At 47.0% G+C, this 21,619-nt stretch overlaps 1 protein-coding gene across 1 annotated transcript in view; it reads right to left on the reverse strand.

Moving 5' to 3' along the window:
* TSEN2 (tRNA splicing endonuclease subunit 2) overlaps positions 1 to 19,217 on the reverse strand; it is a 34,593-nt gene extending 15,376 nt beyond the window's left edge. The window contains exons 1-6 of the mRNA XM_081247425.1: positions 19,143 to 19,217; positions 17,514 to 17,728; positions 15,938 to 16,019; positions 11,430 to 11,466; positions 4,293 to 4,818; positions 3,032 to 3,109 (exon numbers count right to left, since the gene is read on the reverse strand). Of these exons, the coding sequence (XP_081103551.1) occupies positions 3,032 to 3,109; positions 4,293 to 4,818; positions 11,430 to 11,466; positions 15,938 to 16,019; positions 17,514 to 17,728; positions 19,143 to 19,155 (951 nt within the window). The 5' untranslated portion in view covers positions 19,156 to 19,217. The remainder of the gene's footprint in view (positions 1 to 3,031; positions 3,110 to 4,292; positions 4,819 to 11,429; positions 11,467 to 15,937; positions 16,020 to 17,513; positions 17,729 to 19,142) is intronic.
* Between the last annotated feature and the right edge of the window lie 2,402 nt (positions 19,218 to 21,619).

The raw sequence follows: 21,619 nt of genomic DNA on the forward strand, positions 1-21,619 counted from the left end.
AAGACCATGCTGGGAGTTCCCTGGTGGTCCAGGGGTTAGGACTTGCTTTCACCTCTGTGGCCCAGGTTCAGTCCCTGGTCGGGGAACTAAGATCCCACAAACCGCAAGGCACAGCACCCCCCCCGCCCCCGATCCCCAAAAAGAGCATTCAAAGCACCTAACTGCTCAATTCATTTCATTTCCCTGCCTTTCTAAAAAGACACTGTAGCTGGGAAAGGTTCAATCCAGTCCTTGCCTAGGAAGAGATGACCTCCTGCTATCCATCAGAATCTAAGTTCTTCAGAAACTTTCCATTATTAGCAAACACACATTTTCCTAAGAGCTGATGAAACCAAAGCCTCGTTTTTTGTTTTTTTTTGAAGCCTCATTTTTAATTGGCCTAAAATAGCTTTTATGAACCTATGCAAGCTGCTCTTAGCACTTATTATAGATGGGGAGGATCTTAATCCAATGAAGTTGGCTTTGTTTAGAAATTAAGTCATCAGTAGACCGGGGAGGTCTGTGGAGGCTGGAGGCTAGACCCTCGAAATCTCACGGGTGAGTTTTTACTTTGATAGTACTAATAAGATGGACGGATGAGCTTAATGATGGTTTTAATGTCTTGTCACTAAATCCGGTCAGGGCCTGGAGCGTTAAAATGAAAAACAGCTCTCAGAGACAGATCTCTCAGTCAGCTCGGTGTCACCATTCTCAAAACCTAAGAACCGCTTTGAATCACCACAGCAGGGCTGCCCGTGTTCCTGAGGGACATTTATGGAAACATGTTACACTGTACGGGTGGTGCCATCAAACACGGGTGATTCATCCAAGGAAACCTGCCAAAACAGAACTGGGAAGCGGAGCCGGCTTTAACTGCACGCTCCCTGGAAAACTTCTGCAACATGTCTCTGGAATGTTCTCAGGAACCGAGCGGCCTCCAAGAACGAGAACCACCTCGTCTCCTGCCTCCCATTACTGTGGCATTTCTTCAGCGGGTTTTTGGGAAGAGGGAGCAGCACAGTCAGTGAAAAGCATCAGCTGGTCACCGCCTGGAGCAGTGAGGCTCAGCCCCCAGCTTCTGACACCGAATTCTCTCCCTCCGCCCGCTGCTGCTGCCCCTACAGCTGAGAGGCTGGCTGCCTCCTGACGGCTCAGCCCTCCAGCCTGCCCTCACCCGGATGCCAGCTCTGGTCCCTGCCACTCCCCTGCACAGCCACCTGCAGTGCCCCAGCGCCACCAGGACCAGGTCAGACCCCTACTCGTGGACGCGCCCTCCGTGATCTCCCCTCCTGGGCGGCCGCTTCCGGGACCACGTTGCATGCAAGGGCCTGCCATCCCGTGTCCACGTGGCAATCCCCTATTTACCCTGTAACACCTCCAGGTACCACCAACCCTGTAAAGTCTTTCCAGGTGGCTCGCATCCCTTTGGGACCCACCAGTTTCTGTGCCCATCCCACCTTGTACACATCCACTTGACAAGTAATTATCAAGCGCCTCACAGATGTCAGACATGGGGTACAAGAGGAGCAGCACTGGCACAGCCCACACACCACATGGTGCCCATCACACTGAAAATGCAATTTTTGGCTATCTTAGGACCAGAGCCACATACTGCTTACCTCTGTACTGTCAGTACTCAGCCCAGTGCCTGGCACATAGGAAGTCCCTGGTAATATTTTTGCTAAACACTGATTGCAAAAGGAAAGAGTTCCAAGCAGCCACTAAATAGCTTTTACAAGTGACTTAATAATGATGGTAATGACAGAAACAGCAGGCACGATGCTTACTGAGCATCTACGATACACCAGGCACGGTGCTGAAGCCATCACGTGCACTACTTAATTCCAGAACATATTATGAACAAGCTGTTACATCACCCTCATCTTACAGAGCAGAAATCTGAGGCTCAGAGAAGTCAAGGACCTAGAGGATGGTGTCCCCAGCGTTGTCCAACAGAGTAGCCACGGGTGCCTGCTGAGCGCCTGAAACGTGGCTGGCACAACCGAGAAAAGAATTTTTAATTTTGCACAATTTTAATTAAACAGTTACATGCGGCTAGTGGCTACTGTGTTCGACAGTAGACTAAGCTGTCTCATTTGTAAACTGAGGAGATGAAGTAAATAAATCCCAACATCCTTTCCTGCTCTGAGAGCCCGTTCTTTGTACCGCTGGCCTCACTGCAAGGAAGCAAGCACAGCCTAGCAGGTAAAGAGAATACAGAGACACAATCACTTCTCTGTGAACACATCTATGAAACGACCAGCGTGGACGCTTTCAACAAGCACTGCCTGAGACCAAAAGATACGCCAAGCACTGAGCTAGATGCTGCAGGAGCCTCCAGACAGGCAGGAGCACCCCTGCACAGCCAAGGACAGGAGACAGAGGAAGGGGCGCTGTCGTCAAATCCAGGTACAGTACAGACATAAGCAAAAAAGGGGGACTGATGGCCGCGTGAACGCAGGACAGAGGAACCCCAAATCAGACGGAAAATATGAGGCAGATTTAGAAAGCCACTTGCAGCAACTTTGGAGAACGCAGTAAAGGGAACACGTGTTAGTAATTCTGCAGAAGGAAATACCTAGAATCCATTGACGTAATTAGCAGTCACTACATGACTCGGGGCATGCATCGAAGCCTGTGAAAAGCTGGCGAAACTCCATGAATATGCTAAAAAGCACTATACACTTTAAATGAATGAATGGTATGGTATGTGCTCTGTGTCTCAATAAGCCTGTATGTTTTTTAGAAGCTGCTAAAAATTAGTAACACAATATTTGGACAATCTGAAACCTTGATGTGCAAAGAAGTGCTCAGACAACCCCCTTGAAACCTCTGTGGGATGATACGGGGCAGGCCCGCCCCAAATGGACATCTTAGAATCAATGAAATGAAGGCCGAGGAGTGAAATGCAGGCAGGCCGACTGTGGACTCTGCCTGCGGCGACCTCAGTACTGAACCGCACGCAGAACTGCATTCTGAGGTGGACTCATCTACGTGGCATTGCCCAGGCCCAGAGACCGACCGCTGAGAAGATGACATGCTGGGAACATACCTCTTCCAGGCTGAGCTGCAAGTACTCAAAGACCCTAAATGGATTTCTTCTGCACGTCAGTCTCTTCTTTGGCGACAACTGAAGAGAAAAATAAGATACATACTGAACAACTGGAGCACTACATGTTACCTGGAGGAGGGTGCATTTTAAAACGAACGTCTTCTTCTAAATTTCCCCGATTCACATTTGTTGGATTAATTCTGTTAAAAAAATTTATTTATGTAGAAAAGTAATTTATTATTTATGTAGAAAAATACGTTTTCATTTTTCTACTACAGCTGACCCTTGAACAACAAGGGGGCTGGGGTGCTGACTCCGGGCAGTCGAAGGTCTGCATGTAACTCACGGCCGGCCCTGGCCCTCCACATCTGCGTTCTTTCCTATCTGCAGATTCAACCAACCACAGGTCGGGCAGCAGTACGGTACTTACTACTGAAAAAAATCCTCTTTCATAAGGGGACCCACAGTGAAACCCAAGTTGTTCAAGGGTCAACTGCATTAACATTTTGACTTAGTTCCTTTCTTTTATCGCCCATGAACTTTTCCTGCAGTTGTGATCGTTTTGTTGGTCAGTTTCATGTGTTGCTTTTTTTCACCCAACTGCACCTCACAAGCATATGCCTATGTTCTTAATGAGACTTCATAAACTCCGCTCTAAAGGCGAGATATTTCTTCAAATGGGTGTTTCTCATGCTATTTAACTATTAGACTGTTTCTCACTTTTAGCTGCTACAGATGATGCTGGGGCAACTATCTTGTAGGTCCCTTAATGAAGCGGATCTAGTTCTGCACCCCAGCCTCCTGCTGTGAGGGCTGCCCGCTGCACCTGAGCCCCTGCCCACTGCTACACTCAAGACTGCGTAACTACCGTTGCATTTCTTCTTCTCCCTGGCAAGGGAGAGAATGTTACTGGACCTGCTTTACTTTATATGTTATGTTACATATTACAGATATGTTATTTAAATATTATATATATATATATATATTCATATACTTTTTTTTAAAGTTAGGCTATTCACAGACTTTAAAGTTTCAGTTGAAACAGCTCTCACGACTACTGAGCCCTTGGAGCTGGGACCCAGGGCTGGCTGGTGCCCTTGGAGGGTCTGCAGTGTGTGTCCTGCACCAGCTCTCACATGCTCCGGGTGCTGAACACGGGCCTGCTACCGGTTCCGAGTAAGGGACGTCCCTGTTGGCCAGCCTCTCCTCTGGGCCAGACACAGATGGCCCTGGAGGAGGTGACCTCTCTCCTTCTACTTACGTCCCCAGCTGGGGCGTCTTCCCTCTCACTCACGTCACACACGACTTCCTCCACCAGCACGTAGTGGTGCTCAGGCCCTCTCTCTCTGGCCGGGACCAGACCCGCTCTTTGGCTGCTGTCCCCAGGTTGAGCGCCAGAGCGCGGGAGGAGAACACCTTGTTTGCCGCAGTGCACGTGGGGCACAGGAGCGGTGACCTCCGCCACGTGTCCACCCAAGCCGTGGGCAGGGATCGGGTCAGGCCCGGAGCCCTGCTGCAGGCGGTCTGATCGCCTGCTGGGATCCTCTAGATTGCGCGACTTTCCTGCAACCCCGTTCATGGCAGAAAGTTTCTCTCTATCTTCTGTGCCTTCCGTTTCGGACACCATTTCAGAGTTCAGCTCATGACACGACTGGACCTCTTCATTCCTTTGCAGACAAAGATGCTGAAGGGGCTTTGTGTAATCCTCAAGGAGTCTACGCACTGTGCTCTCATCCTGGCCTTGTCTTCGCATGAGGTTTGTGGCCCATTCCACGCTACGCTGATACCTGCAAAGTAGAAATTCTGTTAGTAACAACACTTACATTTCAATATTTAAAAGACAGCGGAATGTGTGAAGAAGATGGGAAGGCAGTATGCCAAAATGTCTACAGTTCTTCTCAGTGATGGGCTATAGGTTGTTTTCTTTATACTTTTTTGCATTTTCTAACTGCTCTGCAATAATTATCTACTACTTTTTAAAAAAATTTTATTTTATTTATCTTTGGCTGTGTTGGGTCTTTGTTGCTGCAGGCGGGCTTTCTCTAGTTGTGGCGAGCGGGGGCTACTGTTCATTGCGGTGCGCAGGCTTCTCATTGCGGTGGCTTCTCTTGTTGCGGAGCACAGGCTCTAGGCGTGCGGGCTCAGCAGTTGTGGCGCACGGGCTTAGTTGCTCCGCGGCATGTGGGATCTTCCTGGACCAGGGCTCAAACCCATGTCCCCTGCCTTGGCAGGCGGATTCTTAACCACTGCGCCTCCAGGGAAGCCCTATTACTTTTTGTTTTTATTACACAGCTTTATCTCCCAGTTTAACAAAGTGTGAAAATTTATGTAATTAAAAACTGGTGGACCAAATGATTTAGGTGAATTTAAAAGAGAAAATGGCCATCCTTTGTCAGGGTTTGTTTTGCATTATTTTCAATTCTGGTTATCATGTTTTCAGATATGTATCTCAGTCATTAGCAAAAAGTCTTTGTTTAGTATTCGAAAGCAAAATGAGAATTTTAATAAACATTTTTCACAGTACAGTACTTACTAATGTCTCCACCGTGTTTGGAAAGAAATGATTACAGTTACATACACCCAAGCATCTTAATTAAAAATGGCCCTTTTTTCCATAATTTTCGAAGTATATTTTAATGAGAAAATGCATGCTTAGTTTCTTAAACTTGAAGGCAACCCCTGAACACTTCCCAAGTTATAAAAAGTTACAGGCAAGACAAAAGGATTCTTCCTATTGAAGCAGCGTCAACATCTGACAAGGCTGCTGGGATGCGTCATGTGACATAAGACGCCACACGGTGTGTGGAATCTGATCTGCAAAGGCGAAAGACATTGCAAAACTCGAGCACTTTTCACCTCCACCTACAGCAATCAGTCTGCAAAGCATCGAAGAAGACACGTGGCTTGTGGTAAGACAGATGTCACTTTTCTCTTCACCTTGAGTATCCTGCCTGTGTATGGATGATGGGATATGTCATAGTCTATAAACTGATAATCCCCTGCCTTGGCAGGTGGATTCTTAACCACTGCGCCACCACGGAAGTCTCATTCTGCTGTTTTTAAAAAAGAGATCTGTGGCTGTTTAACCCTGATTCATCAGAACAATCTCCAAGCTGTCCGCACCCTGCTTATCCTACATGGGGATAAGCATGCAGCTGTATATACTGGGGACTGTATCTTAGATGTAAAGATTAAGACCTGGCAAGGCTGCTCTACACCTACAAGGCAGGATGGTGCAGTGATTACACACGTGGACTCTGGTCCTGCACGTTTTGTGTTCAGCCCTGACTCTATCCCTCATAACTGGGTGACAAAGTCAATGAATTAACTGCTCTGTGCCTGTTTCTCCACCCCTAAGATGGAGACAATAGTACCATTACCTCATAAAGATCACGTTATGCGCTTTTTTTTGTTGTTTTTTTGCAGTACGCGGGCCTCTCACTGCTATGGCCTCTCCCGTTGCGGAGCACAGGCTCCGGACGCGCAGGCTCAACGGCCATGGCTCACGGGCCCAGCCGCTCCGTGGCATGTGGGATCCTCCCAGACCGGGGCACGAGCCCGTGTCCCCTGCATCGGCAGGTGGACTCTCAACCACTGCGCCACCAGGGAAGCCCCTATGTGCTCCCTTTTATAATCAGCATAAAACGTAGCTGCCCAGAGAGCAGCAGGATGTCTCCTCTCCTGCATGAAAGGTACAGCCTCTCTCATGTGCAGTTAGAAGGACTTTCATATGAGGGAACTAAAAGGATCTATGCTCTTCGTGTCACCTGTAACACTGGCTAAAGCCTTCATGGGTCTATGAATCTCCTGTGTCTGAACACAAATGTTCGTGTCATGTGTATTTTCCTGGGGAAGGGATCTACAACTTTCATCAAATTCCCTGATTTAAAATATGTGAAAGAACCACAGCATTAAAGGTTCAACAGCTCCCACTTCGAGCAGGAGATGTGCAACTGAGAGAGAGAGAGAGTGCGAGCGAGCACATGCACACAGGTCCCTGCTCAGCTTCTTAGCAGCAGAGTGGTCAAGGCAGATGTGAGCTCAAGCCCTCACTGTGAGCACGAGGTCCTCGAACCAGCTACGTGCCCTCCCCTCCAAGGCTCGGGGATAACTGTACCTGCCTCAGGGGGCGGTGCAAGGATGAAAGGAGATGAGACATGTGAAGTGCTCAGCACATAGTAAGTGTTCAATAAATATTTGTTACTGTATGACTGTGGGATTTTTCAGGGAGACTTGAAAAATAAAATCATTTTGACTCAATACCTATTACATTAAAAAATACAAATGACATTTTAACGGGTGGAAACGTACACCTTAACGAATAGCGCTTTGGGAGCAGGGGCCGCCGTGTGGGTTGACCACTGTACCAGATCTGGGTTCCGGAGCCGGCTCTTCCGTGACTCTGAGCTGAGCCACTCAGCATCTGACACCTTCTGCTCTTCTGCCGAATGCCGGGATCACACCGCTTTCCTGCCTCTGATGACCTCAGATGTTTATGGAAGCTTAATGTAACAGCGGCTGCTAAAGCCCGTGGAAGAAAGCCTCTGACTCAGCCTGTGATCGACACACGGCAATGGGGCACAGAGCAGAAGGTGTCCTCTCACTGGCTGGCAATGCCTTAAAAAGTCCTGCTGTGATTAACCCTGAACACTGCTGGAGAAGCAGCAGGAAGAGAAGAGTAAAAAGTAAAAGCTGGAAAACACGAGGGGAGAGCGGGAGGAGGTGGCAGGTGCGATGAGAAGCAGCCAAGGGCCTGGTGCTGCAGAGCCGTGCCGGGGCCCCAAGAACGCCGAGCGGGGCCGTCTGAATACGGCTCAGCTTCTCAGGTGCCTCTGCCCTCAAGCACACCTCTTCCATTTGTAGCGAACATCCTTCTTCACCTCTTACTGACTGAGGCCTATTTATTACTGGAAGTTCACAGCAAAACGGTCTTGAGGCAGGCTGCTTAGGTCCAAGTACTGACCTTGAGCAAGTTAATTCACCTCCTCCGGTGCTCTTTCCTCCCCTGTCCAAGACAGATGATTACAGCACTGACCACCTAGGGGTGATGTGAGGACATGAAAAGCTAATCCACAAAGCTGTTATGAACACAGTGCCTATTACATGGAATACACCCCAGAAATGCTGGCACACACAACTATGGGATTACTGCCCAGGCTCCGGAGTCATGCTTCCCGGTTCGAGCTCACGAACTCTTGGGCAGCTCTCTGCAGGCTCCCTATGCAAGTGATGGAAACAACTACACCCACCTCAAAGGTTTCTCCAGAAGACGAGCTGAGAGGATACGGGTAAAACGTGTGGACCGGTAACGGCACTGTTGGAGAATCAGTACCGATTGGCTATGACAACGATGCTGATGATGATGGCGATACCTCATCATAATATTCATCACAGAAGAGCTCATTTGTCTACTCCTCTTCCCCTCCCACTGGACTATAAATCCCCGAGAAGAGGACAGAGATCTTTCCTCCTCTTGTATCTCCAGCACCTACCCAGTGCCTGACACATGGGCACCCGCAGTAAGTGCTGGCTGGAGAGAGGACCACAAGCGAGGAGGGGGACCGGCACCATCCTCAGGGCTGGTCCTTCAGGACACAACCCTGCAAACTCCAGCCCCCAAGTGCATCCCCTGAGGGTCTGGATGCTCACCTCCAGAAAAGATCACACAGGAGGTTCTCAGCACCCAAGGACGACTACTGTTGGAAAAAGGCCAATTAGAGTGAATCCACTGGGAAGAGGAATCCAAATTTCTGAGGAAATAAACAATTATAACAAGTACTTAAGTTGGAAAATTAACCTCAAGGTATGAAAAAGAGTCCATTTTTCTAATATTTAACAAAATTTAGATTGTGACTGCAAGTTTTATGAACTGATGATGAATCAAGTATTGACGGGGGTGCTGGGGAGGGCATACTTTCCTGACAGAACTGTCAGATGTGCTGAAGTCCTACCTCTTGGCACCTGCAAATGGGACCTTATCTGGAAACGGGTCTTCTCAGATGTAATGAAGTTAAGATGAGGGCAAACTAACTGGGAAAAAAGGGAAATTTGGACACAAACACAGAGACACACAAGGTGGACCACCATGCGACGATGGAGGAAAAGACTGGAGTGATGTGTCTACAAGCCAAGGAGGGCCAAGGACTGCTGGCCACCACGAGAGGCTAAGACGAGGCAGGAAGGACGCTCCCCTAGAGCCTCCTGAGGGAGCACAGCCCCGCTGACACCTTGATTTGGGACCTCTGGCCTCCAGAGCCGTGAGAATAAATTTCTGTTCTCTTAAATTGCCAAGTTTGGGACTTCCCTAGCGGTCCAGTGGTTAAGAATCCACCTGGCAATGCAGGGGATGCCTGCTCAATCCCCGGTCGGGGAACTAAGATCCCACGTACTGTGGGGCAACTGAGACTGCACGCTGCAACTACTGAGCCAGTGCCGCAATTACAGAGCCCACGCGCTCTGGAGCCCATGTGCCACAACTAGAGACAAGCCCACACACCGCAACCAAAGATCCCACCTGCCACAACTAAGACCTGATGCAGCCAAACAACAACAACAACAACAACAACAACAACAAAAAATCGCCAAGTCCTCAAGTACATTCTCAAGTAGGTCTGTGTCTTTATTCCCGTTTTACCCCTAGGTTCTTCATGACATTTTTTTTTTAATTCCATATATATGTGTTAGCACACGGTATTTGTCTTTCTCTTTCTGAGTTACTTCACTCTGTATGACAGACTCTAGGTCTATCCACCTCATTACAAATAGCTCAGTTTCGTTTCTTTTTATGGCTGAGTAATACTCCATTGTATATATGTGCCACATCTTCTTTATCCATTCATCCGATGATGGACACTTAGGTTGTTGGATATGGGGAGGGGGAGGCGTAAGCTGTGACAAAGCGAAAGAGAGGCATGGACATATATACACTACCAAACGTAAGGTAGATAGATAGTGGGAAGCAGCCGCAGAGCACAGGGAGATCAGCTCGGTGCTTTGTGACCGCCTGGAGGGGTGGGATGGGGAGGGTGGGAGGGAGGGAGATGCATGAGGGAAGGGATGTGGAAACAGATGTATATGTATGACTGATTCACTTTGTTATAAAGCAGAAACTAATAAAAAAAAATTAAAAAAAAATCGCCAAGTCTGTGGTACTTTGTTACAGCAGCCCTAGGAAACTGACGCAAGGGTCAACAGAATTCCTGGAATGTTGCACATTCTACAGAGCTTACCGAGGGTTAACCTTCAGATGGGGTGGGGGGGACAGCGGCAGTCCCCCACCCCCCAGAACCTCACATATTTAAACGGGCTTGCTGCCGTGTCATCTGTCCTGCCAGCCCGATCGGGGTGCGGTTCTGAGGGACAGGCTTCTGCTGTTTCTGCATCCTAGTGTTGGCTGCAGCAGCCTGTCTACACTGCAGCCCCCAGTGCAATAAGGGCTCGGCCAGGTCCTCTCAGGCCCTATGCCGTCCCCCAGCCTGCGGCTATGGCCAGAGCAGCCCCTGAGATCTCCCAGGTGCCACTGCCTCTCAGGCACTCCCTGGTCGTGGGGTTTCAGAGCCTGAAAAGGAGCTGTCAGATTCTGCCAGTATATGCCAGAAGCAAGAGGAAGAACCACTGTGGGCTTGAGCGGTTTCAGAAGGCTTCACAGAAGAGCTGCAACTTGAGCTGTCCCGCAGGGATGACGGGCGTTTAGAATGAGGAACATTTACTCAACAAAATCCTACCAAGGGAGCGCTGGGTGTGGGGCTGCAGAGGGGAACCCGGCATGGTCCCCGCCCTCTGACAACTGACAGTCTAAGTCCAGTGTGTGAGGTATGGCACAGCGACAGGCGCCAAGGCAGATTCTGCGGGGGCAGCGGAGGAAAGGGCGGCGCGGAGACGCTCCAGGAAACTGGCACGTAGGCTGGACGTGCAGGAATAGGGAGGAGTAAACGCGAACAGCATAAGCAAAAGCCCAGAGGAAGGAAGGGTCATGGCTGTGTGGGTGGTCTGTGTGAGAGCCTCTGGGAAAGCGGCTTTCTCTGGCCCCGCAAGTGTGGAGTGATGAAAGAGGACAGGGCTGTTGACGCCCACACAGTGCAGGAGGCCAGCTCCAAACCTAAGTACCTTAGTGCTGACAGACAATATACGTTACAGGATTACTGTTCATATTTTGGAAGGAATTTAACTGGCAAAGGTTTTGGTTTAGGATTATTTTTAAAAATAAACTTACTTAGTGCAATTCAAATATGATTTGATCCACATTAAATTCAGACATAATTTTCAAGCACACACCTACTACCACCACCACACACACACACACACAAAAGTGTGGACAACCACATCAGAAAAGGCTGCCTGAAAACAGATCGGATTTAAACCCTAATTTTGCCCAAGGTCAAAGTCCACCAAGACTTACTTTTTTGACGTGATTACAGGCATGTCTGTCTTCATATCTGCAACAACAAAGAAGTGCTATTAGTTTAGACAAATTTTCCTTAAGGGGGGAAACACTGACAACCTAGAAATGAAAAAGAATTTCAAGATTCACAAAATCTCACATCCAGAAGGTTGAATGAATCCTGTCCAAGCAGCCAAACAGGTGCTTTATACACCACCACTCCCTGCACCCACGCCCTGGCAGGCATTGCTGACCTGTCAGGGCTCTTGCTGGCCTGAGATGTGACCTCGGAATCCTTCTCAACACTCCAGCTAAGCAGCGACAGCGTGGAAGGGGAAACTCTGCCACCTCCGAATGCTCGGGCCCTCAACTTCTCAACTTCTAGGCGAGAGTACCGAAGCCCTAAGGTTACACACTTTACCCCCGTTCTCCGTGTTCCATGAAGCACCTTCTGTGACAGCTGCTCACACGCGCCTAAGGAAAGGGTTGTTGAAGTAGATCTCATGGCGGTGTTAGCTCTGGACGTGGGTTTGGGAGTCCCAGGCTCTAGTTCCAGCTCTGGGCATCTGGCTGGAAGGGTCTTTCCACTTAAAGTGTTGACCAGGTCACTGACGGGGTGGGTTTTTGTCCTGCTCCTCCCTCACCCTGCCTTTGGGCAGCTCATCTTTCCCTTTCCATACTCAGCTTCCTCTCTGGTGCTCTAAAGGCCTGGAATTGATGCTGTTCGGCTTTAAAATCCTAGGGAGGTGAGTTCACAGACTCCTATCTCCTTAGTAATTTGACCTAAGGAGACCTCCCTCCTCTGGTAATTTAACAAGCAGCTACAATTTAGCAAGTTTCACTGACAGCCTTCCACGTGCCCAGCACGAGATATACAGAAGTAATAAAGCAAATCCCCTCTCCTTGAGATATTCACACGCTAGCTGGGGAGACAGACCAGACATGATGGATTCTAACCCAAGCTGATTCTAACCCTTCTTGAGCAAGGACAGTACGTACTGTAAAGGGACTGGCTTACTTTACCTGGAAGGGTTAGGAAAAAACACAAAGGAGGAGGAGTAATCGAGTGGGGCTCTGAAGAATGAGTAAGAGTTCGCCAGGCGGACCAGGGGAAAAAGGCAGAGGACACCATGCACAAAGGCTGGGGATGGCAAATGCATGGCAGTTCACACATCGGCCAGCAGCCCAAGGTGGCCGTGGTACCAACAAGTAGAAGAGGGTGGGTGGAGAGGGGGTGGAAGATGAGGTTGAAGCCAAAATGTGGAAACGGACATTTGAGATCTACTTCCTGAGGGCAGCCCACAACCTTAATCATCTGTTTCCTTGGCCTAGATTCATTTCCTTCAAATTTCGACCCTACTTAAAACTTAGTTACTACATAGATCAGGAAAAGATTCTCAACTGTTAAGACCTTTACTCTATGTGAAAACTTTCTATTTTGGGGGGGCCAAATACTAGTAACTGCTGAAGCTGGGTGCTGGGGACAGGCAGGGTCATGATGCTACTTGCTCTACTTTTTTTCTCCCTTTTAAAAACTCGATGAAAAAATTGAAAACATACAAAAGCAGAGAGAACAGTCTAGTAAATTCCCAGGTTCCCATCACTCAGCTTTAAATTAACTCACGGCCAACGGGGCTCCACCTGTTGCTCTGCCCAGTCCCCTGGCCCCCACATTATTTGGAAACACATCCCTCGTATCACTTCATCTCTAAATGGTTCAGTACATCCGCAATCACCATGAGAACATGCCCGGGCTGGCCTGTGGAGGACGACATACCCGGTACCCTCCCCACGTCATCCCACCTGAGGCCATCCTAGACCAGCTGACAGCCATCCAACAGACAACCCGACACCAGTGAGTCCAGCTACATCCATCACTGGACTTCTAATAGTGCAGCCAGTGGATCCATAACTAACCAGATGGATGAGCACATCCAGCCAAGATCAGTGGACCTACCCAGCAAACCCGGAAACTCAAATGAGCAATCTGGTTGCTGTTGAGAGCCACTGAATTTTGGGGTGGTCTGTTAAACAACACTGTGGCAGGAGATACAAAGTCTATCCCATTAGGACTGCACAGTCAAATTACCATGTTTTAAAGTCACTCAAAATAGCTTCCTCTGTGGCTACATCACCTTGTTGTCATGTAATACATTTACAAGGTTCCAAGGTCAAATCTACAGTCTCACCACTCTCTCCATCCTGTTCCATCCCTTGCCCATAGGCATTAAAAAAACTATTGATTTATCCTTCCTTACATTTCAAAAATATATTTATATTCCCCTCCCTCTAGATAAGCCACAGCATACTTTGCTTTACCTTGCTTTCTTTGCTTAGAAATATATCCTAGTGATGTCCCATTCCTACCTCAGCTCCACAGCATGTCATTATATGAATGTTCTATAGTTCATTCAGCTGGGACCCCCACCCTCCGTGGACATTTTGGTTGTTTCCAGTCTTTTAACATTAGAAACAGTGTTGCAATGAATAGACTTGGGCTCTTTCTTTTCATATTTTTGCCAGTGTATCTTTATAAATTCCCAGAAGTGGAATTGCTGGGTTAAAAGTAAATGCATAGGGGCTTCCCTGGTGGCGCAGTGGTTGAGAGTCTGCCTGCCGATGCAGGGGACACGGGTTTGTGCCCCGGTCCGGGAAGATCCCACATGCCGCGGAGCGGCTGGGCCCGTGAGCCATGGCTGCTGAGCCTGCAAGTCCGGAGCCTGTGCTCCGCAACAGGAGAGGCCACAAGAGTGAGAGGCCCCCATATTGCAAAACAAACAAACAAACAAACAAAAAAACAAAACAAAACAAAAAGTAAGTGCATATATTGGGCAACTGGATATCCACAGGCAAAACAATGAAACCGGACCCATACCTTACATCATAGAAAAACTAAATCAAAATAGATCAAAGATCTAAACTTAAGAGCTGAAACTATTAACCTCTTAGAAGAAAACACAGGGAAAATCTACACAAGCTTGGATTTGGTAATGGTTCCCTAGTATGACACCAAAAGCACATGAAAAGAAAAAAAAATTAAAACGATACATTAGGGCTTCCTTGGTGGCACAGTGGTTGAGGATCTGCCTGCCGATGCAGGGGACATGGGTTCGTGCCCCAGTCTGGGAAGATCCCACATGCCGCGGAGCGGCTGGGCCCGTGAGCCATGGCCGCTGAGCCTGTGCTCCGCAACAGGAGAGGCCACAACAGTGAGAGGCCCGCGTATGGCAAAAAAAACGATACATTAGACTTCATTAAAATGAAAAACTTTCACCACTTCACATCCATTAAAATGGCTATCATCAAAAACAAAACAGAAAAGAACAAGTGTTGGTGAGGATGTGGAAAAATTGGAAAACCTTATGCATTGCTGGTGGGAATGTAAAATGATGCAGGTGTCATGGAAAACAGTTCGTGGTTCCTCAAAAAATTAAAATAGAATTATCATATGATCCAACAAGTCTACTCCTAGGTATACACAGAAGAGAAATGAAAACATATGTCCACATGGAAACCTGTATGTGAATGCTCACAGCAGCACTACTCGTAACAGCCAAAAAGTAGAAACAACCCCTGGATAAATGGATAAACAAAACAAAATACATCATACAATGGAACAGTATTCAGGATAAAGTTCTGATAAATGCTACAGCATGGATAGACCTTGAAAAAATTATCCTAGGTGAAGGACACAAAAGGTTTCCACTTATATGAGATATTTAGAATGGGCAAAATCAAAGACACAGAAAGCATATTAAGGTTACCAGGGGTTAGGGGGAGAGGAGGATGGCGGGGAGTAAATGTATGTATGATTTTTCGAGACAGTCAAGTCCCCTTTGTAATGGCCATACCACCTGCACTCCCACCAGCAACGTGTGAAAGTGTTTCTCAGGGGCTCACCAGTGGGGCACATTGTCAGACTTTCTGATTTGTGTCACTCTGATTGCTGAAATGGTATCTCAGTGCAGTTTTAATTTGTATTTTTTCTTGCAATAAAATGTTTTAAAAAATCCTTTCTTATTCTGTTTTAACCTGCTGGTATTGGTTATGTAATTACCATGAGACTCCCTTAGAAAAATACACCCAGATGAAAGATTTATAAATTAAAAAGGAACAGCAAATGGGAACCATATACATTAGTATGTTTTAACAAATACATCAATGTCATGGTTATTGTTGTAAATTCCAATTCTAGAAATAAAATATAAAACCCACATTGCATACAGGTGAGGAGGCACTTAATTACTAGTACCTTCCACACACACAGGATTCTGCTGAGCAATGCCTAACAACAGAAAAGCCTAAATAACACTTTTGATAATTCCAGAAATTAGACAAAACACATTTTCACCAATCATAAGAACCCTTTCACCTTGATTAGAATTATTCTAGTTGCTATTTTTACCAGTAAAGCTGCCAGTGGCATGTTACTTCTCCTCTAGAATTTTACTGTATAATCTGGTGTTAGAGCTAAAAATGAAGAAAACGATAATTTGCCAAAAGAACTGAATGTTGCACAAGTTTACCTTTCCATTTAGCAACCAGCTTAGGATCTGAAATTGTGAAGTTTGGACGGCTTCTGGACAGGATACCTTTTCCAAAATAACCCTTCCAGGAAGAGAAAAGATAGAGTTAGTTCAGGTTTAGTTATCAGTTTTTTAGCTGAGGGAGAATAACGACTTGAGTTAACAAGACAGTCATTGCATTTTTCACAGCCTGACATCTTCCCTCTGATTATAGCTAATTCACGACTACTAGTGAACACCTTAGCGTTTTCTCTCTCCGATCGTTTGAAGGGAGCTGGGAAGTTTCCGGTGCGCCTCGCTTGTCTTGGGAGTAGTGGTCTCAGCCCAGGCCTGGTAAGCTGGAGGTGAAGGGCAGGCAGAGGCAGGATCTCCTCTGCGCACGTGGATCAGGAACAGTGGCCTACAAGCAGGAGCCAAGTCCACCAGGAACAAAAAGCTTCTCGGATTCTCTTGTACGCAGAACTGAAGTACTATTCTCCTTCCCGCTGACTCCAAAAACACGGATTCCCCATCCCCCATTTCTTAAAATTAGAAAATATTTAAACCCATAGAAAACTGAAAGAATAATAAAATGAACACCCTATACCCTCCACCCAGATTGACAATCAGAAGAAATCATGTGTCTGGCGCTTCACAAAGCCTCCGCTTAATGTTACATATTGAGAATGGGGCGGGGAGACTGTCCTTGGCCTAGACGCCTGTCTCACTGGGGTCAGTGCCACCCACTGTATCCCACTTTGGGAAGGTGACTACAACACATATTTTATATAAAATGTCTAGAGAAGGCACATTACAGAAACAGGAAGTGGATCAGCAGTGCCTGGGCTGGGAGTGGGGACAGGGATTAAGTACAGTGAGTATCAGGGGACCTTCTGTGGCCATGGGGAATGCTCTACAAGTGGACTGTGATGGTGGGTGCACAGCTCTATGAATTTATTACAGTCATTGCATCGGGCACTTACAGTGGGTGAATTTTATGGCTGTAAATTATACCGCAATAAAGCTGCTTTAAAAATGCCTCCAGTGTTGAATTGGCTATGGGGGAAAAAATAAGCAAGCTTCCAATCTCATCCCAAACCTATGGCTGATGGAAAAAGCAAAAACTGGAACTCGTCCTCATGTAAGAAGAGGTCCTCAACCAGGAGAGCGAGCAAAGGACATGCTGAAGCCCCATCTGGTTTGTCCTGAGCCAGAACAATCTGCCACCCTACGGTTACCTCTGGGGATGGAGTCGCAGTGAGGGGGAAATTTTTACTTTTTACCCATTACATTTCTGTAAATTGTTTGAATTTTTTTTTTTTTTTTTTTTTTTTACAATGAACATGTGTTGCTTTTATAATCAAAAAACAAGAAAGGTCAATGCACTGACTCAGCTTCACTGACGAAATGTGGGTTTGTGGCTGGGAGCTGTCCTCTGGGCTTATGGCTTCGGGGCACCTGATTCTGTTCCTACATTGGACTAAACTGCAAGGAAAGCGTATGGGTCATTCGTGGTCTGTTTCTGGGGGTGGATGGGGAGAGAATGGCTGGCTCAGGGCTGTCAGGAAGCAGCAGAGCTGAGGCTGCCCGCACATACCTTCCCATAGAGCTGCTCCATATCTTCTGCATTCCTCACAATCACATTGTTGTTTATCATCTCGGCCCGGAATATTCTAAAGTCCTTCTTAGGACCACAGTCCTGACCGAAAGGGATCGGCAGTGGAGACTCATAGCTCTCATACACTCTTCTTTTCCTCTTTGGGGGGCGGAAAACTGCCTCTGCCATTTCCCAAGGTAACTGTTCTTTAAAGACTGTAATAGGGAGAAAGAAACAAGTCAATCAATAACTGTACTGACCAAACATGTGAATACATTTATATCCAGGCTCAGAAAACCTTGTGGTCTGTGGGGAAAATATTTATAAAGCAGTGAACAAAAAGACAGAGTAACGAAAAGATTTTGTTTGCGCAGCACAAAGCCTACCCACCTAGGGTATCTCGATTACTTCCCACAACAATGCCCTGGTACCATTTCTCATTACAGCTGACAAGACTGAGGCCTAGCGACACGTCCATGGTCACAATGCCACTCGTAGGTCTCCTGACAGCGAGCACAAGAGGATTTGTGCCCATGAGGATTCCTCCCATCCTCTCAAGCGGCCGACAGACATTTACCGAGCAGCCACCAGAGGCTCCCAATCATCAGAGGTGCGAGGGATACAAAGAGAAAACCAAAAGGACCCTGTCCTCAAAGAAGTAAATATAGTGAGCACCTCCTTTTCCAAAAAAGGACCTTAAAATACGTTCCAAACATTCGGTCAATCATCTCCCAGTTTTTCAGGTAAATTAATACTAATAACAACAGCAGCAGCAGTCATCATTTAAGGGTCTATTCCTCAGCACCAAGCGTGAGTGGCTAATAGCAGGAAGTGTCAAGCCAGAGGGCAGGGATGGGAATCGGCTTCACCACTGCCCAGCTGTGTAATCTGCGGCAAAAGTTACTTGATCTCTCTGTGCTTTGGTTTCCCCATCTGCAAAATAAGGATAAATACAGACTCCATCTTATAGTTTAGACCCACAGGAGCTTAGAACAGCCCCGGCACGCAGCACTGAGCGCTCTGCACGTTCACCGTGATTCCTATTATGGCACTATTACTATTAGCACTAAGAACACCGTGTGACACATGAGGAAACAAGAGCCAGGTTAGACGGATGTTGTCAGAGGCCTGGAGGGTGGTGGCCCTGGATGACCCCGGGTCTGCTGAACGCCAAAGGCCACGCTCTTCCCTCTGGGTTCTGCTGTGAGCACAGGCAGCAGCTGCCTCCTCTTGTTTGGAGGCTCACTGTTTCCCCAGGTTAGGGGCTGAAGGGTTACAGAGAGTTATGGAGAATTATGGAATTACCATGCGCCCAGCACTACGAGGGAGGAAAGGAAGGCGAAGCCAGTACCTCTCCCTTCCAGGCCTTACCCTCAACCCGAGGAGACAAAACAAGGACAAGATCAATAACAGCTGCGGGAAGGAAGTCAAGTTGAGAGCGTTGTACGATAAAGACAGAGAGCCACAGCAGATGCATTTAACTCAGGAAAACTCAACCACATGCAAGGGGGAAACACAGACAGTGCAGGGGACTGGGTCAGGTGCTCCACTCATTGGGCAGGTGCCCTGGAATGAGACAGGGGACCTGAATCTGCTCCGCCCTCAGTCCCGGCTCTGGACCCGAGTTACGTGGACAGCACATCTGGTGCTTGAAGATACAGTGGAGCTGTATCACACACGTGTTTAGCCTCCATGGCTCCAAACCCTCACAGGGGAACAAGTACGACTGATTATTTAGGTGCCTCCTGCACTCAATACCAGCATCCTGTTGGGCAAAGGATGTAATCAAGCCTGAAAGAGCCAATGAAGGCGGCCAAAGCTGAGGCAGGAAGCTGAGTGGCTTTCGGGGTTTATGCCCATTAAAAAGAAATCAAAAGCTCTGTCCAATGTGTAATGATTCCTTTACCCACCCTCGCAAAGATGTTGAGGACTTAAATGAGGACAAAGAAAAACAAAGACCAAGGAAGTTAGAGACATTGATAAATCAATTACAAAAGTCACAATAAAAAGTAAGAATCAGCAAGTTGGAACCATCATAGGATTGTCAAAGTATTCCAAGCAGCAAAATGCTAAAATAATTTAATTTCTAAATAAGAGTCCTTCAATGGAATTAAATAATGAGCACAACTGTATGCATTTTACATACATCTATGTGTGTGTGTATATATGTATATACATATACATATATACACACACACGTATCGCTATATAGCGTTCATAACAATACTATGAACACCACATGTTAATGGGCAATTAAGATTTCCTCCCGAGAGCATTTAAAGTAGATTTTCACTTGCCAATTTATCACTCAACCCAAGCAACCACAGTTGACCCCTGAACAACATGGGATTTAACTGCATGGGTACACTTACACCCAGATTTTTTTCAAGAGTAGATGTTACAGTACAGTTGGTCAAATCCACAGATGCAGAACCTCGGATATGAAGGAACCAGGGATACAGAGGGCCGACTATAAATTACACTCAGATTTTTTTTTTTTTTTTTTTTTTTTGCGGTACACGGGCCTCTCACTGTTGTGGCCTCTCCCGCTGAGGAGCACAGGCTCCGGACGCGCAGGCTCAGCGGCCATGGCTCATGGGCCCAGCCGCTCCGCGGCACGTGGGATCTTCCCAGACCGGGGCACGAACCCGCGTCCCCTGCATCGGCAGGAGGACTCTCAACCACTACGCCACCAGGGAAACCCCAACACTCAGATTTTTGACTGCAGAGAAGGTCAGAGCCCTGACTTCCTGCGTTGTTCAAGGGTCAATTGTATTGCATTTAGCATTCAATTGAAGAAACGGCAATTGTTCTAACAATTAAAATGATGCTGTATTGGCTTTTTTGAGGCAGGATGTGGGTCTCTAGTGAGGCACCTTCTAGGGATTTCCAGGAATAATTCGAACTTTTATGATCATTGCACTTTTATAACTTAACCTCTGGTGAGTATTCGATTTGTATATATTACATTTGAGATTTTTAAGAAAGAGAAAATTTTAATGGCTAACTTCAACAACTTCCAATTAAATTCTCTCAAACAAGTGAAACAGTTCTGTTTCAATTTGCCTGGTTTGTTTAGGATTTTCCCTTTCAGATTGCTATTACACTCTCCAAAAAAAAAAGGCAGAAATGAGCTATGACACTTGACGGCAAGAACCCTGTACTCCAGCCCAAGTGTGCATGACGGAGGCTCCTGCCACAAGATTCCCAGTTTTTCACAAAACCTCAAAATCCCAGGTTCAGAGCCACCTCTGCACATGAGACAGCAAGCACGTCAAGAATTTGGCTCTCAGTAGGCCTTCCATAAATGCAAAGCTGCCATTACGATCATGTGACTTTCAACACCCCACGTAAAGCTCCCTGAACCCAGTTTCTTCATCTTCAAATTGAACAGAACTAGAAAACAATCTGGAAGCCACTCAAATGTTAAAACACTAAGTAACCATATGATCCAGCAATTCCACTCCTGGGTAGATAAAAGAAAACTGAAAACATGTTCGTACAAAAATTTGTACACAGGACTTCCATGGTGGTGCAGTGGTTAAGAATCTACCTGCCAAGGCAGGGGACACGGGTTTGAGCCCTGGTTCAGAAGGATCTCACATGCCGCGGAGCAACGAAGCCCGTGTGCCATAACTACTGAGCCTGCACTCCAGAGTCCAGGAGCCACAACTACTGAGCCCACATGCCACAACGACTGAAGTCCGTGAACCTAGAGCCCGTGCTCCGCAACAAGAGAAGCCACCGCAATGAGAAGCCTGTGCACCGCAACGAAGAGTAGCCCCCGCTCACCACAACTAGAGAAAGCCCACGCGCAGCAATGGAGACCCAATGCAGCCAAAAATAAATTAATTAATTAATTTAAAAAAATATATGTACATGAATGTTTACAGCAGTATTGTTCATAACAGTCAAAAAGTAGAAACAACCGAGATGTCCATCAACAGATGAATGGATCAACAAAATGGGTTATATCCATATAATGGAATATTATCAGCAATTAACAGAGGAACGAAGTACTGATACAGACCATAACGTGTGTGAACCTTGAGAGCATTATGTGGAGTGAAAGAAGCCAGTCACAAAAGACCACACATTGTATAAGA

This window comes from Mesoplodon bidens (genome assembly GCF_964165515.1).
Source record: "Mesoplodon bidens genome assembly, chromosome: 10".
Lineage (NCBI taxonomy): Eukaryota > Metazoa > Chordata > Mammalia > Artiodactyla > Ziphiidae > Mesoplodon > Mesoplodon bidens.